The sequence below is a fragment of the Limulus polyphemus genome, unplaced genomic scaffold, assembly GCF_000517525.1.
Source record: "Limulus polyphemus unplaced genomic scaffold, Limulus_polyphemus-2.1.2 Scaffold3325, whole genome shotgun sequence".
In the NCBI taxonomy this organism is placed as follows: domain Eukaryota; kingdom Metazoa; phylum Arthropoda; class Merostomata; order Xiphosura; family Limulidae; genus Limulus; species Limulus polyphemus.
In genome coordinates, this window is record NW_013668935.1 from 21,344 (window position 1) to 42,893 (window position 21,550).

Below are 21,550 nucleotides of genomic sequence, written 5' to 3' on the forward strand. Positions count from 1 at the left end.
GAAGTCAGCTTTGTACCAGGAGACAAGGTGTGGTTGTATAATCCCAGGAAGACCAAAGGGAAGTCTCCTAAGTTGTCTTCTCCATGGAAAGGCCCATATGACATAGTGGATCGTCTCTCAGACGTGACTTTATGGATAAAATGTGGTTGGTGAGGTAAGCCAAAGGTGGTGCATGCCAACAGGCTTGGTGTTATCATGTTCCAGGACATCTCAATTGGGATAAAGTAAACAACGGAACAAATGACGCTGCTGAAGACGTGTCACCTGAAAACGCCACTGTCGAAGAAGAAACTCGACTCGGTTTTGAGAAGGGAAACAGTGAAGCCCTTGATGAAGTTACTACCACTTGTGTGACCGTTACCAGTGATAGAACGTTTCCTGATGAAGCAGATGAACCCCACATGAAGAATAAGCCAACGAGACAGGGGCCAGTACGGAAGAAGATACGTCCCGTAAAATTAAGAGACTTTGTTGAATTGTAATTTTGTGTTTGTAATTCTGTACATTTAATTAAGTTATTGTTCATTGTTTATTGGTTTAATGTAAGTGGCTATTGTTCGGGACGAATAATACTAAGGAAGACGCTAGTAACACGCCACGCGCTTCTAGAACGTTCATGAAGCGTCGGGAGACTACTAGAAATGGGGTAGTCTTGTATATTTAAGACAGGCCAAGAAGCGACGGGAACAATGTGTAATTGAACTGCAGACAGAGTATTGTTGAGTTGAGCACGTGAGACGTCCGTTGTGAATTATAGCGTTTGTTATAACGCGATTGTTGAAATTAAGTGTATCGCAAAGTTGTATTCAGAAAGAATAAACCAGTTTTATTTAAGAAAGGACTTGTATCGGTAAAGTTTCTTCGCAAATAATTTTTAAGGAAATTAACTAACGAACGGAGACGTAACAATATGAACCATCAAGAATTAGCAGCGTTAGCTTATTATAATTGCAGTTCTTTAAAAGTGCGGTAATACAATATTATTTTAATAAAGTATGCATAAGGACTATGCAGTAATTGGTCAGAAGAGACCCGGCATAGTACCCCTCCCCCCCTAAAAAAGGTAGTTAACGTTTTTGGAGGTAAACTTCAAATTTTAATGCAAATGTTTACAAAAGAAATCATAAGTACAGTGACATCAAGTTAGGCTTAACAGCTACTGGCATACCATGGTGATACAAAGTTTTGAAAAAATAAACCGAGTATTACACACTTTTTGATACGTTTAACAGCCTAGAAGTTCAGTATTTAGAATTTTTATCGAGAAACAGTTTAGTTGCACTAAATATTATGTTTTTAATATGTTATGAATATATTTCTTCAAAATTGAGTGTTGGTTAAAACTACGTACCAACATCTCCAGGCAATGATTTAACGGTCGTCGTACATGTTATAATAGTTATTTAGTTTGTATATCCCTGTGCCCCACGAGATACAGCTACCAGTAACCGTGCAACGTGACAAGGTTTGTTTGAAGAACTGATGCATGACTTAGGAAGAGGAAGCGATGAGTGTTCGTTATAGTTTATGCAGAAAAGTATGACTTATTTAACTTTGTCAAAATAGTCACTGTTATGGTTAACTAAACTTCATAAAAAATATACTTATATAGAAATTTTATATATTTTTCAAATTAACTATAATTGTATATGGTACCTATATATATGTGGTTATGCATATATATATATATATATGACAGTTTTACTTTTATTTATTTTTTATTTAAAACTTTGTAAGTTAAAATAATAAATGCAAACTGTTATTTTTGCCGTAACAACTTATCATTTATTTGAAATTATGGATAGATCCGTTGTTCAGTAGTTTCTCCATGGCCTTGTTAATCCTCGTTACATATTAGTCATAATCGTTTCAATTTACGGTTTTTCATTAAGAGAAAACAACAACTTTTCGCGAAGTATTTATTTTTTGAGTTTCATCTTTAATACCCCATAACGATATTTAAACACATTGTATCCATTTGGATTGCCCCCACCCCCCAGTGGCACAGCTGTATGTCTGCGGACTTACAACGCTAGAAACCGGGTTTCGAAACCCGTGGTGGGCAGAGCATAGATTGTCCATTGTGTAGCTTTGTGCTTACCTCCAAACAAACAAACTATTTTGATTAACCTACCAACTTAAACTTATGACAGCGGAAGTCACGCAACGCTGGGAGCATGCGCGCTGGAGTTTCTCGAAGGATCATGAATTATCTAGACTGGGAGAGTGATCCATGACAATACTCTAGACTAGGAGAGTGATCCATGACAATACTCTAGACTAGGAGAGTGATCCAGGACAATACTCTAGACTGGGAGAGTGATCCTTGTCAATAGTCTAGACTAGGAGAGTGATCCATGACAATAGTCTAGACTAGGAGAGTGATCCATGACAATACTCTAAACTGGCAGAGTTATCCATGTCAATAGTCTAGACTAGGAGAGTGATCCATGACAATACTCTAAACTGGCAGAGTTATCCATGACAATAGTCTAGACTAGGAGAGTGATCCATGTCAATACTCTAGACTGGGAGAGTTATCCATGACAATAGTCTAGACTAGGAGAGTGATCCATGTCAATAAACTGGCAGAGTTATCCATGACAATACTCTAGACTAGGAGAGTGATCCATGACAATACTCTGTAGACAGGAACAGTGGTCTGTGACAGTGCTTTAGATGTGGACAGTGAACCGTAACAGTACTAAATAGGGATAATATGTGTCCCTGGCAGTACTGTAGATGGGGACAGATACCTGTGACATTACTGTGTCCATGGCAGTATTCTAGACGGGGATAATTATAGTCCATGGCAATACTCTAGAAGGTAATGGGTCCACGATATTAAATAACTTAGTCCCTCTGTAACGCCAGTATTATGATAATCTTTAGTTGTCAATGTAAAATCTGGTAATTGCAACATATTTTCTTTCATGTACAGAAATTTTGAGAAACTTAGTCTCATTCTCATAAAGTCTAATTCTTATGCAGCGAAACCATTGTTACGTATAAGCTTTTCGTTCCAAAACATTTGTTTGAACGTGTATGACTAAATGAAGTATCTCCCTGTTGCATCAACAAAGCTCGTGAACTTTTGAAATGTGGCATTTTTCTGTAGTTTTACTGCTACGCTCTGATAGGTTAGCCTAACGATTCTTTAAAATGTTTTACGTTACAAGCTAGGTAGCATAGTTGCCGTGTTAGAGTAAATGGCGTTCACTTGTTGTATGGTAAAGGCTGTGCTATGTGAATTGATTTGTTTTCGAAGTTGTGCATCGTTTTGAAACCATTATTTTTAAAGTTATAGATGGATTTTAACGTGTAGTTAGTTCTTTCAACCGGACACAGTTTTATTATGACTCAGCATCGCATGAAGATTGATTTACAAATACCGTAGTCATCTAACTGACCTTGAAATCTAAAGAGCTAAATTATAGTACATAGGCCAATATCAACACCCCTGACCAGTTGTTAAGTGTTATATTAGTGTAATATTAAACCTCAGACTAGTTGATAATTATTATATTAGTGTATTACTAAACCCCTGACCAGTTGTTAGATATTATATTAGTGTAATATTAAACGTCAGACCAATTGATAATTATTATATTAGTGTATTACTAAACCCCTGATCAGTTGTTAAATATTATATTAGTGTAATATTAAACCTCTGACCAGTTGTTAAGTATTATATTAGTGTAATATTAAACCCCTGACCAGTGTTAAATATTATATTACTGTAATATTAAACCTCCGACCAGTTGTTAAGTGTTATATTAGTGTAATATTAAACCCCTTGACCAGTTGTAAAGTATTATATTAGTGTAATATTAACCCCCTGACCAGTTATTAAGTATCACACTAGTGTAATATTAAACCTCCGACCAGTTGTTAAATATTATGTGAGTGTAATATTAAGCCTCCGACCAGTTGTTAAGTATTATGTTAGTGTGATATTAAACCTCCGACCAGTTGTTAAGTATTATGTTAGTGTAATATTAAACCTCTGACCACTTGTTAAGTTTTGTATTAGTGTAATATTAAACCCCTCACCAGTTGTTAAGTGTTATATTAGTGTAATATTAAACCCACTGATCAGGTATTAAGTATTATATTAGTGTAATATTAAACCTCCAACTAGTTGTTAAGTATTATATTAGTGTAATATTAAACCCCTGACCAGTTGTTAAGTATTGTATTAGTATAATGTTAGACCATCAGAACAGTTGTTAGTATTACATTCAACTATTATGTTATTGATCCATAAGAAAATTAAGAATTGGTGTGTTATAATTATTAAATCAGACAAAATTAACTGTGAGAAGATTTACCACAAGGACAGAATACTGTTACAGACTGTTTTTGAAATTCTGGAGTGTTTTACATAATGTAATATCTGTGTGAAGTCTCGAGTTTCATGAAAATATAAACCTCTGTGGAATATCAAATATTCATATAATCAAATACAGTATAAAATGACAGACCGAGAAAGATAGAATTAATTAATCAGTTCAATGTTATTTAAAGAGTTTTACTGGGAGTGAGGTAAACAGTGATGCAGTTAGTAAGTTACATTGTTCAGTTTGTTATTGATCAGTTAGCGAAGTGCTGTCTGAATGACAACCAGATTTTAGGTGAAGAAAGTGAATTGGATATTTGGTGCATATATTCCATACTCTCCAGCTGCTTAATAGGGACAGTATTGGGCAGAATGGCCAGAAGTACCTGGTTGAAGGAAAACCAAGGAAGTTAGAGGGGAATGGATTGGGAAGTCTTCTAATTCCTTGGACACATGTTCTGTGAGTGGGTGTGTACACATTAAGCCTGTGGATAAACCTCTGCTACCTTGTGAGTGAGAGGCCTTCTTAGTGATGAAACTCTTCACTAATAAGTAATAGAGTAGAACTTCCAGATAAACTGCCAAAAGTGATTGATCGTTGCCTGATGTTAGAGCAGATCCTGATGCTGAAAACACTGTTAGGAGGTCACCACGATGGAAGCATGGGCCCTATACAACATGATTGATCTCTGCCTGATGTTAGAGCAAATCCTGATGCTGAAAACACTGTTAGGAGATCACCACAATGGAATCATGGGGCCCCATACAACAGGAAGGAAGATCAAATGAAGAGTAGGGTAACCCCTTCAATGTGGAATCTGTAGGCTGTGCTTGTTAACACTGAGCAAGCTGTGAAGAAGACCCAGAATGATCTGTAGAAGTCGGAAGCAGCCAACCTTAAAATGACACCATCCCTAAAGAAGTCTGCTAGCAGGTTAAGATGAGTGGGAGCAATGCTTAAATACTCCTGAAAAGGACCTAACAAGATGTAGATATTTTCATTCATTTATTTTTTCATTTACTATGAAGTTTTGAATTGTTTGAACTTTAATTTTCTTGTAATGAATTTTAGTTTATTTTAATTCTGAAGTTTTGGTTTTTTGTTTAACATTAATTTTCCCTAATTCATGTCATGTATTATATTCTAATTCTGATGTTTTGGTTTTTTGTTTAATGATAATTTTCCCTAATTCTTGTCACGAATTTTGTAGATAGTTTATTGTTTTGAGTTCATTTGTAATTTTTGTTAAAGCCTTTAATTTAATTTCATTTTTCTTGTTCTGTTAAACTGTCCACTCTTTAAAGTGGACAAAGTGACTTCAATTTGTTGGTTTCTCGTTGTTTAAGTTGCTGTCAACATAATCATGTGCTTACACAATTATTTTTTAATATGGTTTTCCTAATATTAATATTTTAGTATTATTGTTAAATAAGAGAAACAATATATGTATATAATGTGTAGTTTAATGTTTATTATTAATGGATATAACTTAATGTTAAGAAAAGTGTTTTATTTACTTTCATCATTGTAATGATTGTAATTTTCATAATTAAAGGGTTTGTGGTGTTTATGTCGTGGATCACATTACAAGTTTAAACGTAATTGGGTTTAATGTTAATTTTAATTTTTTGGTCAGAAGACAGGCCTGAGTGAGAGATGGGAGAGGTGTGGTACTTCAGTAGTGATATAGTACTTTTGATTTGTAAATTATTGATTATTTTTGCACTGTCATGATTGCAACACTTGTTCTAGCCTCTTCCTTTATACAGTCAAGTACGAAAGTATTTAATGGTGCTTAAAATTTTATTCCATTACTCTGATTATTACATTGTACATCAATTATAATGATTAACCAAGGATATGACTTATCAAAGGCATATTGTGAAGTATTGCTCAGTTTTTTATTCCAGTATGTAGCTTAATTAAACTTTAAATTTAGAACAAAATTGCTGTGTATAGGTGTTTGTCTATTTTTTGTTTCTATCATGTAAAGAGCACTTAACAGATGGCATCGTATACACCTGATATGGTGTTTTTTAAAGGAATATAAAATTATGGTATTTACACAAATGATTAAAACGAAAAATATATTAAGCTTAAGTTTTTAAGGTTTGATGTTTAGTTAAACTGTATCATCTCTAAGTACATTTTGGTATTTATATTCTCCTTTACTTATCTTTGGAAATAACATAATAGAATTTTTAATTTAAAAGTATTACAATCACTTGTTTGTTAGTTTGTCTGCACTAGCCATCCATAATTTAAAAATTATAGACTTAATGAAAGGAAATTTGTCAACCTACCATTGCCAGTTCTGGGTTATTCTAATTGAATAACAGGATTGAACACGATGTTATAATTCCCCCATGGTTAAATGGGTAAACAGGTTTAGTGACAAGATTCAAACCCAGGACCTTCACATTGTGAGTTGAGCACCTTAACCACCAAACCACTACTAAGTTAGATGTACTTAATACAAAACTGATAAGAGTTTGTTTGATTTGAAGTTAAGCACAAAGCTACACAATGTAGAGATTATTATTTTTGGCAATAAAATTTAATCTCAAAAAGACAAAAAAGACCATAACAATAAATATCTAATCTTTTTTTTTTTATCTGTGGATAGGATAATTTATAAATGGAGAGTATGCTATATGGATGTATGTAATGTGTTATCTCTTTATTTGTGGATAGGATGATTTATAAATGTAGAGTATGCTATATGGATTATGTAATGTGTTTGTTATCTGTTTATCTGTGGATAGGATAATTTTTAAATGGAGAGTATGCTATATGGATGTATGTAATGTGTTTGTTATCTATTTATCTGTGGAAAGGATAATTTTTAAATGGAGAGTATGCTATATGGATGTGTGTAATGTGTTTGTTATCAGTTTATCTGTGGAAAGGATAATTTTTAAATGGAGAGTATGCTATATGGATGTGTGTAATGTGTTTGTTATCAGTTTATCTGTGGATAGGATAATTTATAAATGGAGAGTATGCTATATGGATGTATGTAATGTGTTTGTTATCTGTTTATCTGTGGATAGGAATTTTTAAATGGAGAGTATGCTATATGGATGTATGTAATGTGTGTGTTATCTGTGGATAGGATAATTTTTAAATGTAGAGTATGCTATATGGATGTATGTAATGTGTTTCGTATCTGTTTTTGCTTCAGTGTTTTTTTGAAGGTTCTGTGTTTATAGATTTTTTTCAAAGTAATAGGGTCACTGCAAAGTAATTTCCAAATGTGAAGTCAGTAAAATAAAGTATGTTTTACATATAAATATATAGCTACTAAGATACAGAAATAAGATACACCAACGTATTTTCCATATTAGCTATTGGTTGGACAATTACTCTGTATTTCTTTTTATTTTCTAGATAAACCCAAACCACCATTACCACCAAAACCAGCAATTCTGTCAAATTCCCATGTGGAAACTTCATGTAGTTTATCCACGGGTAATTTTGTAAATCTGTCTATATCATCACAACATGACCTGAAGTCGGTACCACTAGGATCTGCAGGACAGGATCCGGATGAAGAAAACATCATAACACAAGGTTGCCACCCATTTGAAGAGGAAGGAAGTAACATTGAACATAGAGAAACCTTTACAAGAAGGTGTGGTTGAACCTAAAGATAATTTTGTGTTCTATTCTAATTATGGTGTTTAGTTAGTTATATCCAGTTATTACACCTTTATTAATTTATTGTGTCAGAGGTCCAGCATTAAAATACAAAAGTTAACATTTTCCGAAATTGAAAATATATTTCCAGTAATACTTGCCTCCACTGACACTTATAGCTATTACTCGATTGTCAGGGTTTCTTCTGTGCCCATCTAAGCATTAGTCTGATAGTTTTCTTGCTTGCTCCAGTCTTTTATACCCCACTCAACTGACCTTTACAGTAATTGTCTTGTGATACTCTCCACCTATGTCAATGTGACCTCTATCATGATACTGTATATAAGCACCTCATTCAGATAATTTTATCACTTTTTTGAGACTGATACCATCCCAGTCTCTAAAATAACCCCGGCTCTTAGTAGGGAGGAATGGGTAGGAGAGTGTCAGTGGAAGTAAGTATTATTGAAAATATATTTTCAATTTAGGAAAATGTTAACTTCCAGAAAAAACATACCTCTACTGTCACTCTTAGCTAGTATCTAGGTGGAGGGGTCTGTGAGGGCTTTATCCATACAGAAAGTGTTTACATAGATCATGGGTGTACCAAGATAAGATTGGGAGAACCACACTACATCCAGAATAGGTATGCTTTTCACCCTGAACTTAGTTCCTTTATCAAGGATGGAATTGTACATAGTTATCATCGCTATAGGCCAGTCCCAAACAGAAAGCCAAGGTTCCACTACTGGGGGTTGGAATTAAGGGTCTTGGTCCCTATATCCCACATTGGTAGCTTGGGTAATTGGACCGCAATGTTATATATAGTTATACTTTTGATTGGATCCCAACCTGTAACCATAGAGTGATGTGTTCTGAACCACTGGAATCAAGAGAAGAAAGTAAGCAACATCGAAGTGGACAACCTTACGATGCAACATCTATTCTGTCGGGAGAATCTGTTTGGATTGAAACAATGGACATTCTACCACAGGCATCACCTGTGGAAGATGGCAAGCTAGAAGTGTGATAAGTCCAAAATTTGAAATAAGGAGCCCTAGATCACATGCCTTTTTAATGAGAAACATAAGACACCATGGTGAAGCCTGATGATTTACCCCTTAAGAAGCCCAGACTATGAGACCTTGCCTGTTGAGGAGCAAAAATGATGAAAACATTGTGTATGGAATCCTTATCGTCTATGCATAGACTCTGGAATTCCTGACTGTTGGTATATGTGCTCCATTCTTGAAGCAAGGCATTCATGAAGAGAATGGAACTCTGGACAAGGTAGCAGTAGAGGAACTCAAATTGTAGTAGCATCCAGACTTAACCCCTTGAGATCGAAGAATGATCCTGACTAAGGAAACAGGGGAAACCGGGAAATAGATGTGTACGATCCCTGGTTGCTTAAAGACCAATAAACGGATCACTTGTGTTCTTGTTCCAAAGGCACGGAGGATTTTACTGATGCCCACATTCCCATAAGGGAAAGAACCTTCCATGCAGTGGGAGAAGAGGTGAGTAAGAGTGTAGCATCCTATTTGATAGCATTGAGCAGGATAGGAGACAACTGAGCCTGACCAAGAGAAGAGATAAAAATTAAAAATTACCCAGACTGATGACAAATTGAAATGGAGCAAGAATAGATGTTGCAGTCCCGAAAGAGAAGCCTGCCTGGGTTGTATCTGAAAGTACAATCAGGATGCGATGGTCTGACAATTGATGAGATGTTGCCAGCAGTAACCAGTCATCCATGGAATGGTGTGTGCACAGTACGATGGAATGAAGGGACAAGAAAACTCATACAATACAGCAGAACCCATGTTAAGCCTAGGCGAGACTGAAGGAAAGAACCTGGAACTGCAGTACCTGACTCTTGTGCACCACAAATGCCAATAATGGTGGGACTCTACCGCTAAGGCAAAATGCAGATAAGAGCAGATTACAACCAAGTTCGACATCTACAATCCCAGTAAAAAAATCAACAACGATTGAGGAATGATTAACTTGTGAACCTTGTAGAATCTAGGCATTGATATAGACAAGGAATATTGATGACTGGACACCAACCTCCAGTCTTCATAGGCCCAACAACTAACAGGAATAAAAACTCTGAAGAACTAGCCCAACTCTCTCACTACTCCAAAACCATCCAGACTCAGATAACCCCTAGAACTAAGTTCCAAATCCCGATGAACTGCAGGAGACGGAAACCCTACAGGTTGGTTGGATAATAGTGGGGAAGATATGCACTGAACAATCAATTGCGACCAAAGAATCAGCAGAGCTTCTGGACTGATGGCTAAGGTTAACACATCTTCAGAAATTCTTGAAACCGAGCCCCCACAGCTCCTGAAGGTATATAATAATCACTGATGCTGCTGGCAATCCAGCTAAGCAGTGGATACCTTGAATATAGACAGAATCTATTCTGAGTACCAATGAACTGAGGAGCTGATGTTGGGTATAGGTACTCACGAATAAGGGTGGAATTATGACATTCCTGTAGGAGCCAATGAAATCTGAGATTCCAACAACCACTGGGAGGAATGTAGAAGCTGAAAATTGAATCAACGTGCATGCTAACACTGGATCCAGCTCATACTCAATGAAACTGGTGATCCTGAAAGCCTTATAACAAAGTGAAGTAAAAAGAAACTAAATGTTAAAGTTGAATTGTATGTCTGTAGACTTACTCTGTCCCATCAGGGGACATAGACCACTATAGGTGAACTACAAACTTCAATATCATTTGAGAATCGGAAAAATGCCTCCACCTAGTGGTGGTAGACGAAATCATGAAGTTCTGACAATGTGTCGGATGAGGCATGGCTGTCCCTTCACGTAACTGATAAGTAAACCTTCCAGCATGAACCACAATTTCCATGTATGGAGAAAAAAAATTTGCTCCCAGACCTTTCAGCCATCAATTAAGTTGCAGGCTTGAAAGAAACCAGCAAAAAGCCCAAAACATCACATGCTCGAAGAACCAACAGAAGAAAAACAAATCAAAGGCAGTTGATCTCAAAGTGGCCTCCTTTTCATTTTTCATAGGTCATTTAAAGTTGTTTTGTTAGAGCAAAGCACTTGCAGGCCATCAGCCATGTCCACTGTAGGGAATTGAATTCCAGACCGCAGTGCTGAGAGTCCACAAACTTATCATTGACCCACAGGGGTTCTGAAAATCCAACAGACTAAAAGGAATGCACAGGAAAAAGTTAATCTAAAGTCTCTCCAATATGTTGAGGATTGTCCTCAAGCAAAGCCTCAGAGCCCCACAGAATACCACTGCAGTTCAAATATATGAATAAGATCACTGACAGTCTCAACCGAGAGTGACTCCTCCCGATGGTTGTGCAATACTAGATATCAGAGGTGGGAGAGGAGATACCCAGTTGGCATCCATGCCAGAAATATTAATCTGGGAATCCATATCATAATCAGCTTGCCAATCGGAAGAAAGAAAAACATTATCATTATTGTTATGATAACACGATAATGTTCAAAGTATCTCCGAATGATCTTAATACTGGGAAACCCGTTAGTGATGCTTTGTCGAGAAAAAGTGTTAAAGTTATTTGAATGAGGTGCTTATATACAGTACCAGGATAGAGGGCACATTGACGAAGGTGGATAGTATCACAAGACAATTATTGCCAAGGACAATTGAGTAGGGTATAAAAGACTGGAGCAAGTGAGAAAAATATCAGACTAATGCTGAGATGGGCAAAGAAGAAATCCTGGAGGTTGAGTAATAGCTATAAGTGGTAGCAGAGGTAATTATGTTTTGGAAAGAAAGCTTTGAAGAAAGGTAGCAGGATATAAGATGCAAAAACAAGACTTAGGCAATTATGAATGATTGTTTTATTAAAGTAATTAGTTTTGTTTATGGTTCAGAAATGGTTTTAATTTAATTGATGAAACCCTGTAGATGAATATTTTTTGATAAATTATCTAAAATCAGTATTCTTATAAAGATTGCTTATAGTGTGATCATACATTTTTACATTTTAAAAACACTGTATATTTTGAAATCATGTAAAACTACAAAAAATTGTATATAATGTTGCTTTACCTGAGATAACTAATCAGCTGTCTCTATTATGTACATATATTTATTTGAAGTGGGTTCCTCATCAATGTGAATTAAATTTATTAGGAAAACATAACATATGTTTTTCCTGACTATATCCACCCTACTTGACCCTGTTCAAGATATATAGCTTAGAACAACTGCTGAGGCTGCTAAGCTCATGTAATATGTCTGTTAATTAGTATTGATCAGTACTGAAAATGAGGGGGAATAGAGAGCAATACCTTGTTAACCGAGAGAAAAAAACTGAAACTGACTGTCAAAAACATGATTATTAGAATATGCAACTGTGAGTAGATTTGAGGAGTTCCCCTTGTTAACTTTTTAACTTGAGTGCTGGAATGAATACTTATTTGGAAAACTACTTAATCAGTCTGGTCTGGCTCTTTTATTTAACATGTAATTTGAAAAACTTGTTTAGATAATTCCTGTGTGTATATTCCATTTCACTAATTAATAGTATTTCAGCTTAAAAATTATGTATCAAAATTATCAACTTTTTGGGCCTGACAAATAGGAAACTAGTACATCATAGATGCTACTCACCTCTCTACAGAACTAAAAGCTGTTACCGTGCACCATTGCCAAAAAGATACTTGTGCGTGTGCCAAGCTTTTAATGGAGCTTCCACCCCTTCACTTATTAACATGTACTGTCCCACTCTTTGATAAAATCGGCATGAGACTATATTCCTCCACCAGTAAAAGGGCAACAGGTGATGGTGACTCAGTCTCTATGTGCAGTACTCTTACTTGAGTATATTCTATATATCAAAAACTCGTTCTTTCCTAGGTATTGCATGTGATTCAGACATGTCCTTTTTTTTTTCGCTATAAGTCATGGAAGTTTTGTGCTTATTATTTTGAATTTTTAATTCATGTTCAAAGTATTCTCTTTCTTTCCTTTATTTTCCAGATTTTGATAAAGAAAAATTCAAAACTCACTAATTTTAGTCAAAACTTTGATACAAATTACTATCTTTTCTTACATAAATTTGATTTATTCTTGTAAACAAGTTAAAAGATTTAGGACTCGTGTTCAAGAGTTTTTAATATGTTTTTTTTTTGACAGCAATATTCTCATCATTAATAACTGTAAATCCAATACTTCCTGCACTATATCTCCAAACCAAAGTGTGTTAATAATTTGAAATCCAGTACTTCCTACACTGCATCTCCAGACTAAGGTATTAATAATTATAAACCCAATACTTCCTACACTATACCTCCAGACCAAGGTGTGTTAACAATTCTAAATCCAGTACTTCCTACCCTGTATCTCCAGACCAAGATGTATTGATAACTATAAACCCAGTACTTCGTACACTATATTTCCACACCAAGGTGTTGATAGCTATAAATCCAGTATACTTCCCACACTGTTTCTATGGATGGATGCTCACATAATGTCAGGGTTTTTTTTGTACTTTTGCTATCTAATAACTGTTTGATTGACATACACATGGTGTCAAGGTTTTACTGTGCTCTTGCTACAGGTCAATTGTTTGAATGTACACATAATGCCATGGTTTTTACCTTAATGCTGGTACTTGATAAGATGCATATATATTGTCAAGGTGTTTACTGTACTGTTGCTATATGATATCATTACTCTATACCTGTATAAATATTGTTGTATGTCCATTTAACTACTTTGCAGGGTGTGAATGATTCTTCACCAGAATTAGTATGGAGGTTCATATGGGGGGAGAGGGGGGGGGGTACATGGAAAATTTGCATTTTGCATTTTTTACCACTACTTTGCCCCCCTGTTAGTGGATCTTCACCAAATTTGGCATGAAGGTTTTTGGGTCCATGGAGAAATACATACAAATTTTCAGTTTTGCATTTTGTGGTTTTTATGGGCATTTTTGCATTTTCACTACTACTTTGCCCTTTGTTGACGGATCTTCACCAAATTTGGCATAAAGGTTTGTTGGGTCCACGCAGAAATACATGCAAACTTGCAGTTTCACATTTTGTGTTTTTTTTATTATGTATTGTATGATTTTGTTTTTTCATTTAATTTGTTATCTTGTACCTTCTTAAACATTAATGTTTTTCTATACTACTCTACTACCTGAGTCTATAGTTAAACAGGAATACATCTTGTAGTTATTTATCACAGCTGTCATGCTACTCGTTTCACTGTTTTAGTGGGCTTTAATTTATAACAGGGAATATTACAAAGTTTTCTTTTGCTATTGTCAAGGAACTGGTGATAGTGCATGAAGCAATCAACTAGTTTTTATGTGTTTTGTGAGTTACATTCTATCCTTTCTGTAATGTTACTTTAAATAACAGTTTTGATCAGGATGTTATACAATTTTTTTTTAATATTATTAAATATTTCTGTTGTAATACTTATTTTTAGTATTGGTGCTGAGCAATTAACTGAAATTTCAGTTAGATTTAGATTATTAAAATATACATTGATATTGAATTTGTATCATTATTTAATACCTACATTTTGATTTGATTTGTACATAAATGCTGAGCACCATTTGTGGGTTCACTAACAGAGAAGAACTTGAAGATATTGCTCTGATCAACATCTTATCTACAGGGCTAATAAATGAAAATAAAACAAACATTTGCCTTCTTATCAATGTAGAAATGTGTACTAAAAATAATAAATGTGAAATAAGGGTACAAGATATGGGACCTTTGAATGGTATTCTTGTTTTTGGTTATCTTTATTACCAGAAATGAATCAGGTTAATTTATTTCTTTGGATAAGAACTGTGAGGCCACTCTCTGGGATATGTAAGTCTGAGGTAGCTGTGAATAGATTGGAATACAACTTCAAGAATATGTATCACACAGCTTAATGTGGTAATACTGTCAGTTAGTAATATGGTGGGGTTTCTTGGAAATATGGTAATACTGTCAATTAGTAATAAAAGGTGATTGATCATTGAAATATATACTTACAGACACACATATACGTATGTTGTTGGCTTTTGGCCCAAAGCTAAACATTTGGCTTTCTACCCTCTATCTCTACGGGGAATTGAACCTTGGATTGTAGTGTTGTTAGTCTGAAGACCCACTTTGGGACCACACGTACAATGTTTTGTATAAAGATTTTTGTAGAAGCGAATGATGCAGAATAACAAATTACTTTTATTTTTATAATAAACAAAGCTTGATTTCAGATTACTATTATTTTTTGTATAACATCTGATATTGTTTAAGTTAATGGACTCTAAGTCATCTATTATTTTTTGTTTCATTGTTTTCATGCCTTTTTTTCTAAAAATGACCTAATTAGAATACTACCAAAAGTGATAGTTGCTCAGCACTATTTAATATAGGGATTTAGGACTCACTTTCTTAAGCTAGCCATACCTCATGAGACATTGTTTAGGATTACAGCTGAAAATGTCACTAACAACTAGGGTAACCTACTGATGAATCAATGTATTCTAATCATTGTAAGTAAGAATGTTATATTAAACTAACTATATTACTTACTGGGTTAATGTTTAGTTCTTGTCTTTGTAGCTAGTTTTCTTGGAATTGAAATTAACAATAATTCAATATATTATATGTTATAAAATATTCAAGTGCCCACTTCCAAATTTTCAGTGATTTTGGATTAAATATAATATTAAAGGTCAAAGGCTAATTTTCATTAAAAAATTTTTTGGTATTTTACAGTATTTTGTACCCAAATATATCTGATAGAACATTAAAGGAACTATAAATGTTTTTTTTTATTTACTTTTTATTCTAACTTCCATAGGACCTGAGATAGAGGTATTTGAAGAGAGTAAGGTCATAGGTCAAGATCAAACTTTGGTGACCCATATCTCAGCATTTAATTGATTTAGGGATATAAAATTTTGGTTTTGTTAGTTGATTATATAATACAGTATGACATAATATGGAAACTTAGAGATGGTTATGTGAGGTGTATGTGATAATTTGTTGTGAAATACATTCTGGAGTGTAATGGATATCAATCTGAGTTTAAGGTTTTTCATAATATATTGTAGACCTTGATGATTCATTTTCTTTGATGATCTGCAATAAAACTTACATAAAATATACCACCTTTCAATACATGATAAAATTTAAAATTTCATTTTTAGACATAGAGGTTCTGTAACACTATACTACTAAAACACTCATAAGATACTTAAAACTGTTTACAGAAGTTCAGTGTATGTGAGATGTAAAATCAGCTTGGGTCTTAAATAATTCTTTTTTACAACAGTAGCAGAACAATATTGCTATCATACAGTACAGTAAATACCTTGACCCATTAACTGTGGATGACAAATATTTCCATCATTGAAGTTCTATGGCTCACCTGCAAATGACGGAAATATCCGTCAGTCACTCACATATATAACTATAACTCTATGCGAATGATGATAATTACCATTTTATTGTGATTGATGGCAACTGAGTTTTATCTGTGAGTCAGAAAATGGCAACTGAGCTGCTTCTGCAGCAGTTAATAGGTTAACTTAGTTAACTGTACAGTTAACTATGAAAGAAAATCTATGTTGTAAAACTTCTATGTTTCTGGTATCACTGCTGGATTAGGCTGTCTACATTAAAACATTTTTTCTTAACTAAGATGATGTGTCACTGTTATTACAACATCTTCAACTTGTTTTCTATCATCATTCAGGTTTGCAACATCAGACACAGATGCCAGCTCAGCACTTTCTCTTCCTGTTACAACTTCTGGACTGCATGACTTGGATGATGAAGGTTCTAATGAAAAACTAGCATGTGAACCCATTGAAGCATCCTCTTTTCTGATCAACTGTCTTAGCACAGCTCAAGGAATGGTTACTAATGATGCTGAAGATGTAGGTACTAACACTCAACAAGTAGATTCAAGAAGACATCAAGAAAATCCTAAAACTCTTGAATCACTAGAAAAACAAAAAGAGGATTATAAGAAAATAGTTAATCATATAAAGGAAAGTGCAAATAAAGATATTGTGAAAAGAGCAGAAAGTTTAAGAGAGTCTTCTAGTAATGCACTGAGTTTATCCCATGAAGTGCCTCACAGTAGATTCTACCGTAGTCTTTCTGGTCGGCTTCCCAAAAGAACAGAAGAACCAGAGTCGGGTGATGAAGTCTCTTTTGCAGGGCATTCTTTTGTCTCACAAAAACAAGCTCTCAAGCTGATGACTCTTCATACAAAGAGTAAACTCCCACCTACAAAACCTCCTAAACCTTCACTCGAAGCTTTAGCAAAAGCAAAAGCATCAAGAGAAGCACCGGAAGGGGAAGCAAGACTGCGAGGGAATCAAACTCAAAAGCCTCGACCAAGAAGCTTTGGTGAAGACATTCCTGTGAGTAAAGGAGTCATTCAGTTCATTGATGACAGTGCAAGCGAGATATCAAGTGATTATCCAGATGTTGATTTATATCAGTTCATTACAATAAAGAATCAAAAAAGCAATGAAGCAGACTTGTCAGACAGTGGACTCTATGAAGGTCCTAATATTTCTCACTCTATCCAACAAGTTTCTTCTCCAGTTTCAAAAAACATAACTTCAGAAGAAGATAGAAAATGTGAAATTCAAACAGCTGTCTCACAATCTTCAAGTGTTTTACCTTCAAGTAGCAGTAGCCTTAAAGATAAATTTCTCAAATCATGTGCATCCTCCAAGTGCTTACAGACAGAAGGTTCTTTTTTAGAAGCAGAAAACATATCAACAAATGACCAAGATACAGTAAAAACAAAGTCTTTTGAATCACACAAAAGTCAAGCAAGACCTGTTAAAGAAGTTAAATCTCTAAAAGAGATAGTTCAAGAAAATCTTGAGGTAGAATCTTCTTTAACAAATGAAAAAGAAATGTGCCCAGAATCCATTAGTAAGGGAACAGGATTACCAAAAATTCCTGTGCCTCCCCTTAGTCAGGGATCTGGATTATCAACAAGACCTGTGCCTCCCCTCAGAGAGGGATCTGGATTACTAGTAAGACCTTTGCCTCTAGCTAGGTTAACCCATGTGCCTAAAATCAGAAAGGAGGAGCAGGCTGCACAACTTTCTTCTGAAGAAAAAGATACATTAGGCTCAGATGTAAACTATTCACACTTTAGTGGAGTTCAAGATCACTTTCATCAACAACAAAAGACAGATATTCACGAAAAATTTCTCATGTTATCTGAATTGATTGATACTGAAAAAACCAGTTTTGATTTTGAAAAGAAAACCAATGAAGTGAAAGTGGATAAATATGCTGAAGAAACTCTAATCACTGCAAAATTTCATGATGAAACAAGACCAGTTGAGGAAGAAAGAAAACTTTTAAATATGAAAAAATTGTTATCTACTAAAAAGCCACCAGGAGAAAGACAAGTTGAAGATGTGAAAATTGATGCAAAACCTAATACTCTCCTTAAACCTTCAAAACCAGCTGTTCCACCACGTCCAAAAAAATTTGGTCCAGGTCATTATGCTTCTCCTCAAGATCCACCTCACCCTGAAACCAAAGCTATGGCTCAGCTACAGAAACCAGCAAGACCTAGGAGCCCAAGTCAGATGGCAACTTCACCTCATCTTGTGGATTCTGTAATTCAGCTACCAAAACCAACAAGACCTGACAGCCCAAGTCAGAAAGTAATTAACAAAACTAAACCAGTGCATAAAGTAGCAAGACCAACTAGCCCTATAAATAGTCCTGCTAATAAAACAAGGAGACCGACAAGCCCCGTAAATAAATTGAGGTCAACTAGCCCTTACTCTAAGAAATCGGGACTTATTAGCTCTTCACATAAAGCAAACAGGACACCAAGTCTGGTAAACAAGAAAGAGAATGAACAACTAGCTTCTCCGACCTCCAAGAGCCATAAACCTGTACAGCCTCATCATCCTATTGGAGCACCATTTGGTTTAGATAAACATACCATTGCTCATTCTGAAGGGAATATTACTTCAGACATATTAGAAGTTAAAGACCAGTCATCCAAGCTCATAAAGTTTAGTGAGAAAATGAAAAGCAATACCTGTCACTTAACACAAAAACCTGAAGAAATTGTTTCAGCAGTTTGTACAATGAATTTATCTCCAAGAGTGCTTCACAGTGAACCCCTTTTAAGGAACCAAAAATCTGTCACTTTTGTTGATGAAAATTCTTCAAGTGAAGTGGGGGGCAACTTTGAGAAAGGTGTTAAATGGAGAACATATAGAACTGCAAGTGGAAGAGAAAAAAAGAGACCTCATACGGTGGTTTTGCCCGTTTTAAAAAATCCTTACTTACAAAATTTCCAAATAATTCCGTCCTCAGTTTCAAAGCCTTCTTCACTTCCTCATTCATCATCAGAAAATAAAACACTACCTGAACATCCACCTCCACCAAAGGTTAAAGGAAGAGAAGATACAGCTATTCGAAATATACCACAACAGATTCATGGTATTTCTTTATCAAATGAACATAAATCTGTATTAGATGATAGTAAAGTTTCTAATGATAATGTAAAACTAGAAGTTAAAAACTCTAACCTCCTCATCTGTGAAATAGCGTCAAATGGAGATGAAGGAATTTTTTCTGTAATAGATACAAAAAAAATAATCCAAGAAAATTTACTTGGTGAAAAAACAGAAGAAGAAAAATGCACTCTGGAGAAAGAGAACAAGAAAGTAGAATATGTCTTATCACATAGCTTCAACACTTGTTCTGAAGACAAAATAAGCACTAATACTGAGCTTTCTCAATCTTCTAAACCTCAGAGACCTCTCCCTCCAGACTATAATTCTCTGAGAAAGAAAATTAACTACTATGAACAAATTCAGAATTCTCACAGATATAGAATTCGTCCCTCCATGGTATTAGAGAAAACTCATCTTAAGGCTTCTAAAACAGAAATGCAACCTAGATTTTCTCCAAGAGTGAAACGGCAGCGGTCAAGAACAGTAGAAATTATAAGTTCAATCTGGAAAAGAGATGAGAAAAAGAATTGTCGTAGTAAATCTTTAGATGAAAATGACATCATGAACAAGAGAACAGATCATGAGGTACTATCTTCATCAAGAACCCCATTAGTTGTTTCTACTCAAAGTCAGAATGAGTTACAGAGGACCAAGTGTAACTCTGCAATAGGAACCAATAATAAGTTTCATGGGTATACAAAAATGAAGTTTTCTCCACTTCCCATACCTTCTCTTACCCCAACTGTTAAACCAAGAGGGTTTCTATCATCAGGTGAAGATGAACAATCCACTCACCTAACTTATACTGGTTACAGTGACTCATCAGAAGTGAAAGAATTAAAAGTTAAAATAGAAAGTACAGAATTACTTAATCAGAGTATTGAAAATCATAAAGACTTAGTTACATCTGGGGAATTTAAAGAACTACCTCATACTGAACACATTTTGGAAGAACAGCAGTTAGGAAATAAAAACCATATAAATCATACTTTTTTAGAAGATGGGAGAAAGCTTCAGGATTCTCAAGTTGATGAAAGTGCCAGAACTCCTTACACAACAAAAGAAATGATCATTCAAAGTAAAACTGACAACAAACATCATTCTAAAGAAGTGGTAGCTGATGTAGAAGGCAGTAAGGTTCAGATAGCAAATAGTGTGTTTTACAGTCAGGAAGTACCTACAGCTGATGTGGAGCCAGTTCAGAGAAGGAATTCAAAATCATTCAACCTAAAATTAGAAGAAAACAGAAAAACAAAATGGTATGATAAGAATGACATTTCAGAACATGTAAAAGTTGTTAAAAGTGACTGGCAAAAGAATTCTGAAGAACATTTAGATAATAAACTGTCTTCTAGCTTAGACAACTCTCTGAAGTTAAAAGAAGGAAATCAAAAGAAAGAACATAGAACTTCACAATTTTTCTGTGATGTACCAGAAGACTTGTTAGGTTTACAAGATGAAGCCAAGAATGATGGTGAACATTGTCTTTCACCTGATCGTACGGAAAAGTCAGTACAGACAGTGTCTGAAGGTGAATATCTCCTGCTGAAGAAAAAGACTGAGCAGAGTGATTCAGAAAACATAGATGAGCTTGTTCAAGATCTTAAAAATGAATTGAAAAAGAAAGGATATGATGAAAAAGAAAAGGAATGCCCAAGTCAGACGAAAATCAGATTTTCATTTGAAATTGTGAGCTCTGAACCAGAAACAGAGAAAAGGAGAGAGGAGCCTCTCCACAGTGACAAATCTTCTGTCTTTGAAATCAGTTGGCAAGAAGATGATTCTTCTGAGGACAGTGATGAACTTTCATCTGGTGTCACAACCGAAGAAGCTGCTGCACGGAAAAAGAAGAAAAGAGTTTTCTACATAGCTCAGGAAATCATGACATCTGAGATGGTGTTTGTTGATACTCTTAGACTACTGAATGAGGTTAGTTTTTTAATTTCTTTAAATTTTGGTAAGGTTGTGAGTAGGTATAGTGTTTGATTTTGAATGGTATTGTAATAACTTACAAAAAAGTTACTAATAGTTGAACATAAAAGTAATTAACAGAATTTTGTTTAAACTAGA

General features: G+C 34.9%; 1 protein-coding gene across 2 annotated transcripts in view; it reads left to right on the top strand.

Moving 5' to 3' along the window:
* Window positions 1–21,550, top strand: part of LOC106469148 — a 93,323-nt gene that overhangs the window by 19,179 nt on the left and 52,594 nt on the right. For both annotated transcript variants that reach the window (XM_022397577.1, XM_013929613.2), the window contains exons 3-4: window positions 7,731–7,974; window positions 16,720–21,409. In XM_022397577.1, coding sequence (XP_022253285.1) covers window positions 7,731–7,974; window positions 16,720–21,409 — 4,934 coding nt within the window. The remainder of the gene's footprint in view (window positions 1–7,730; window positions 7,975–16,719; window positions 21,410–21,550) is intronic.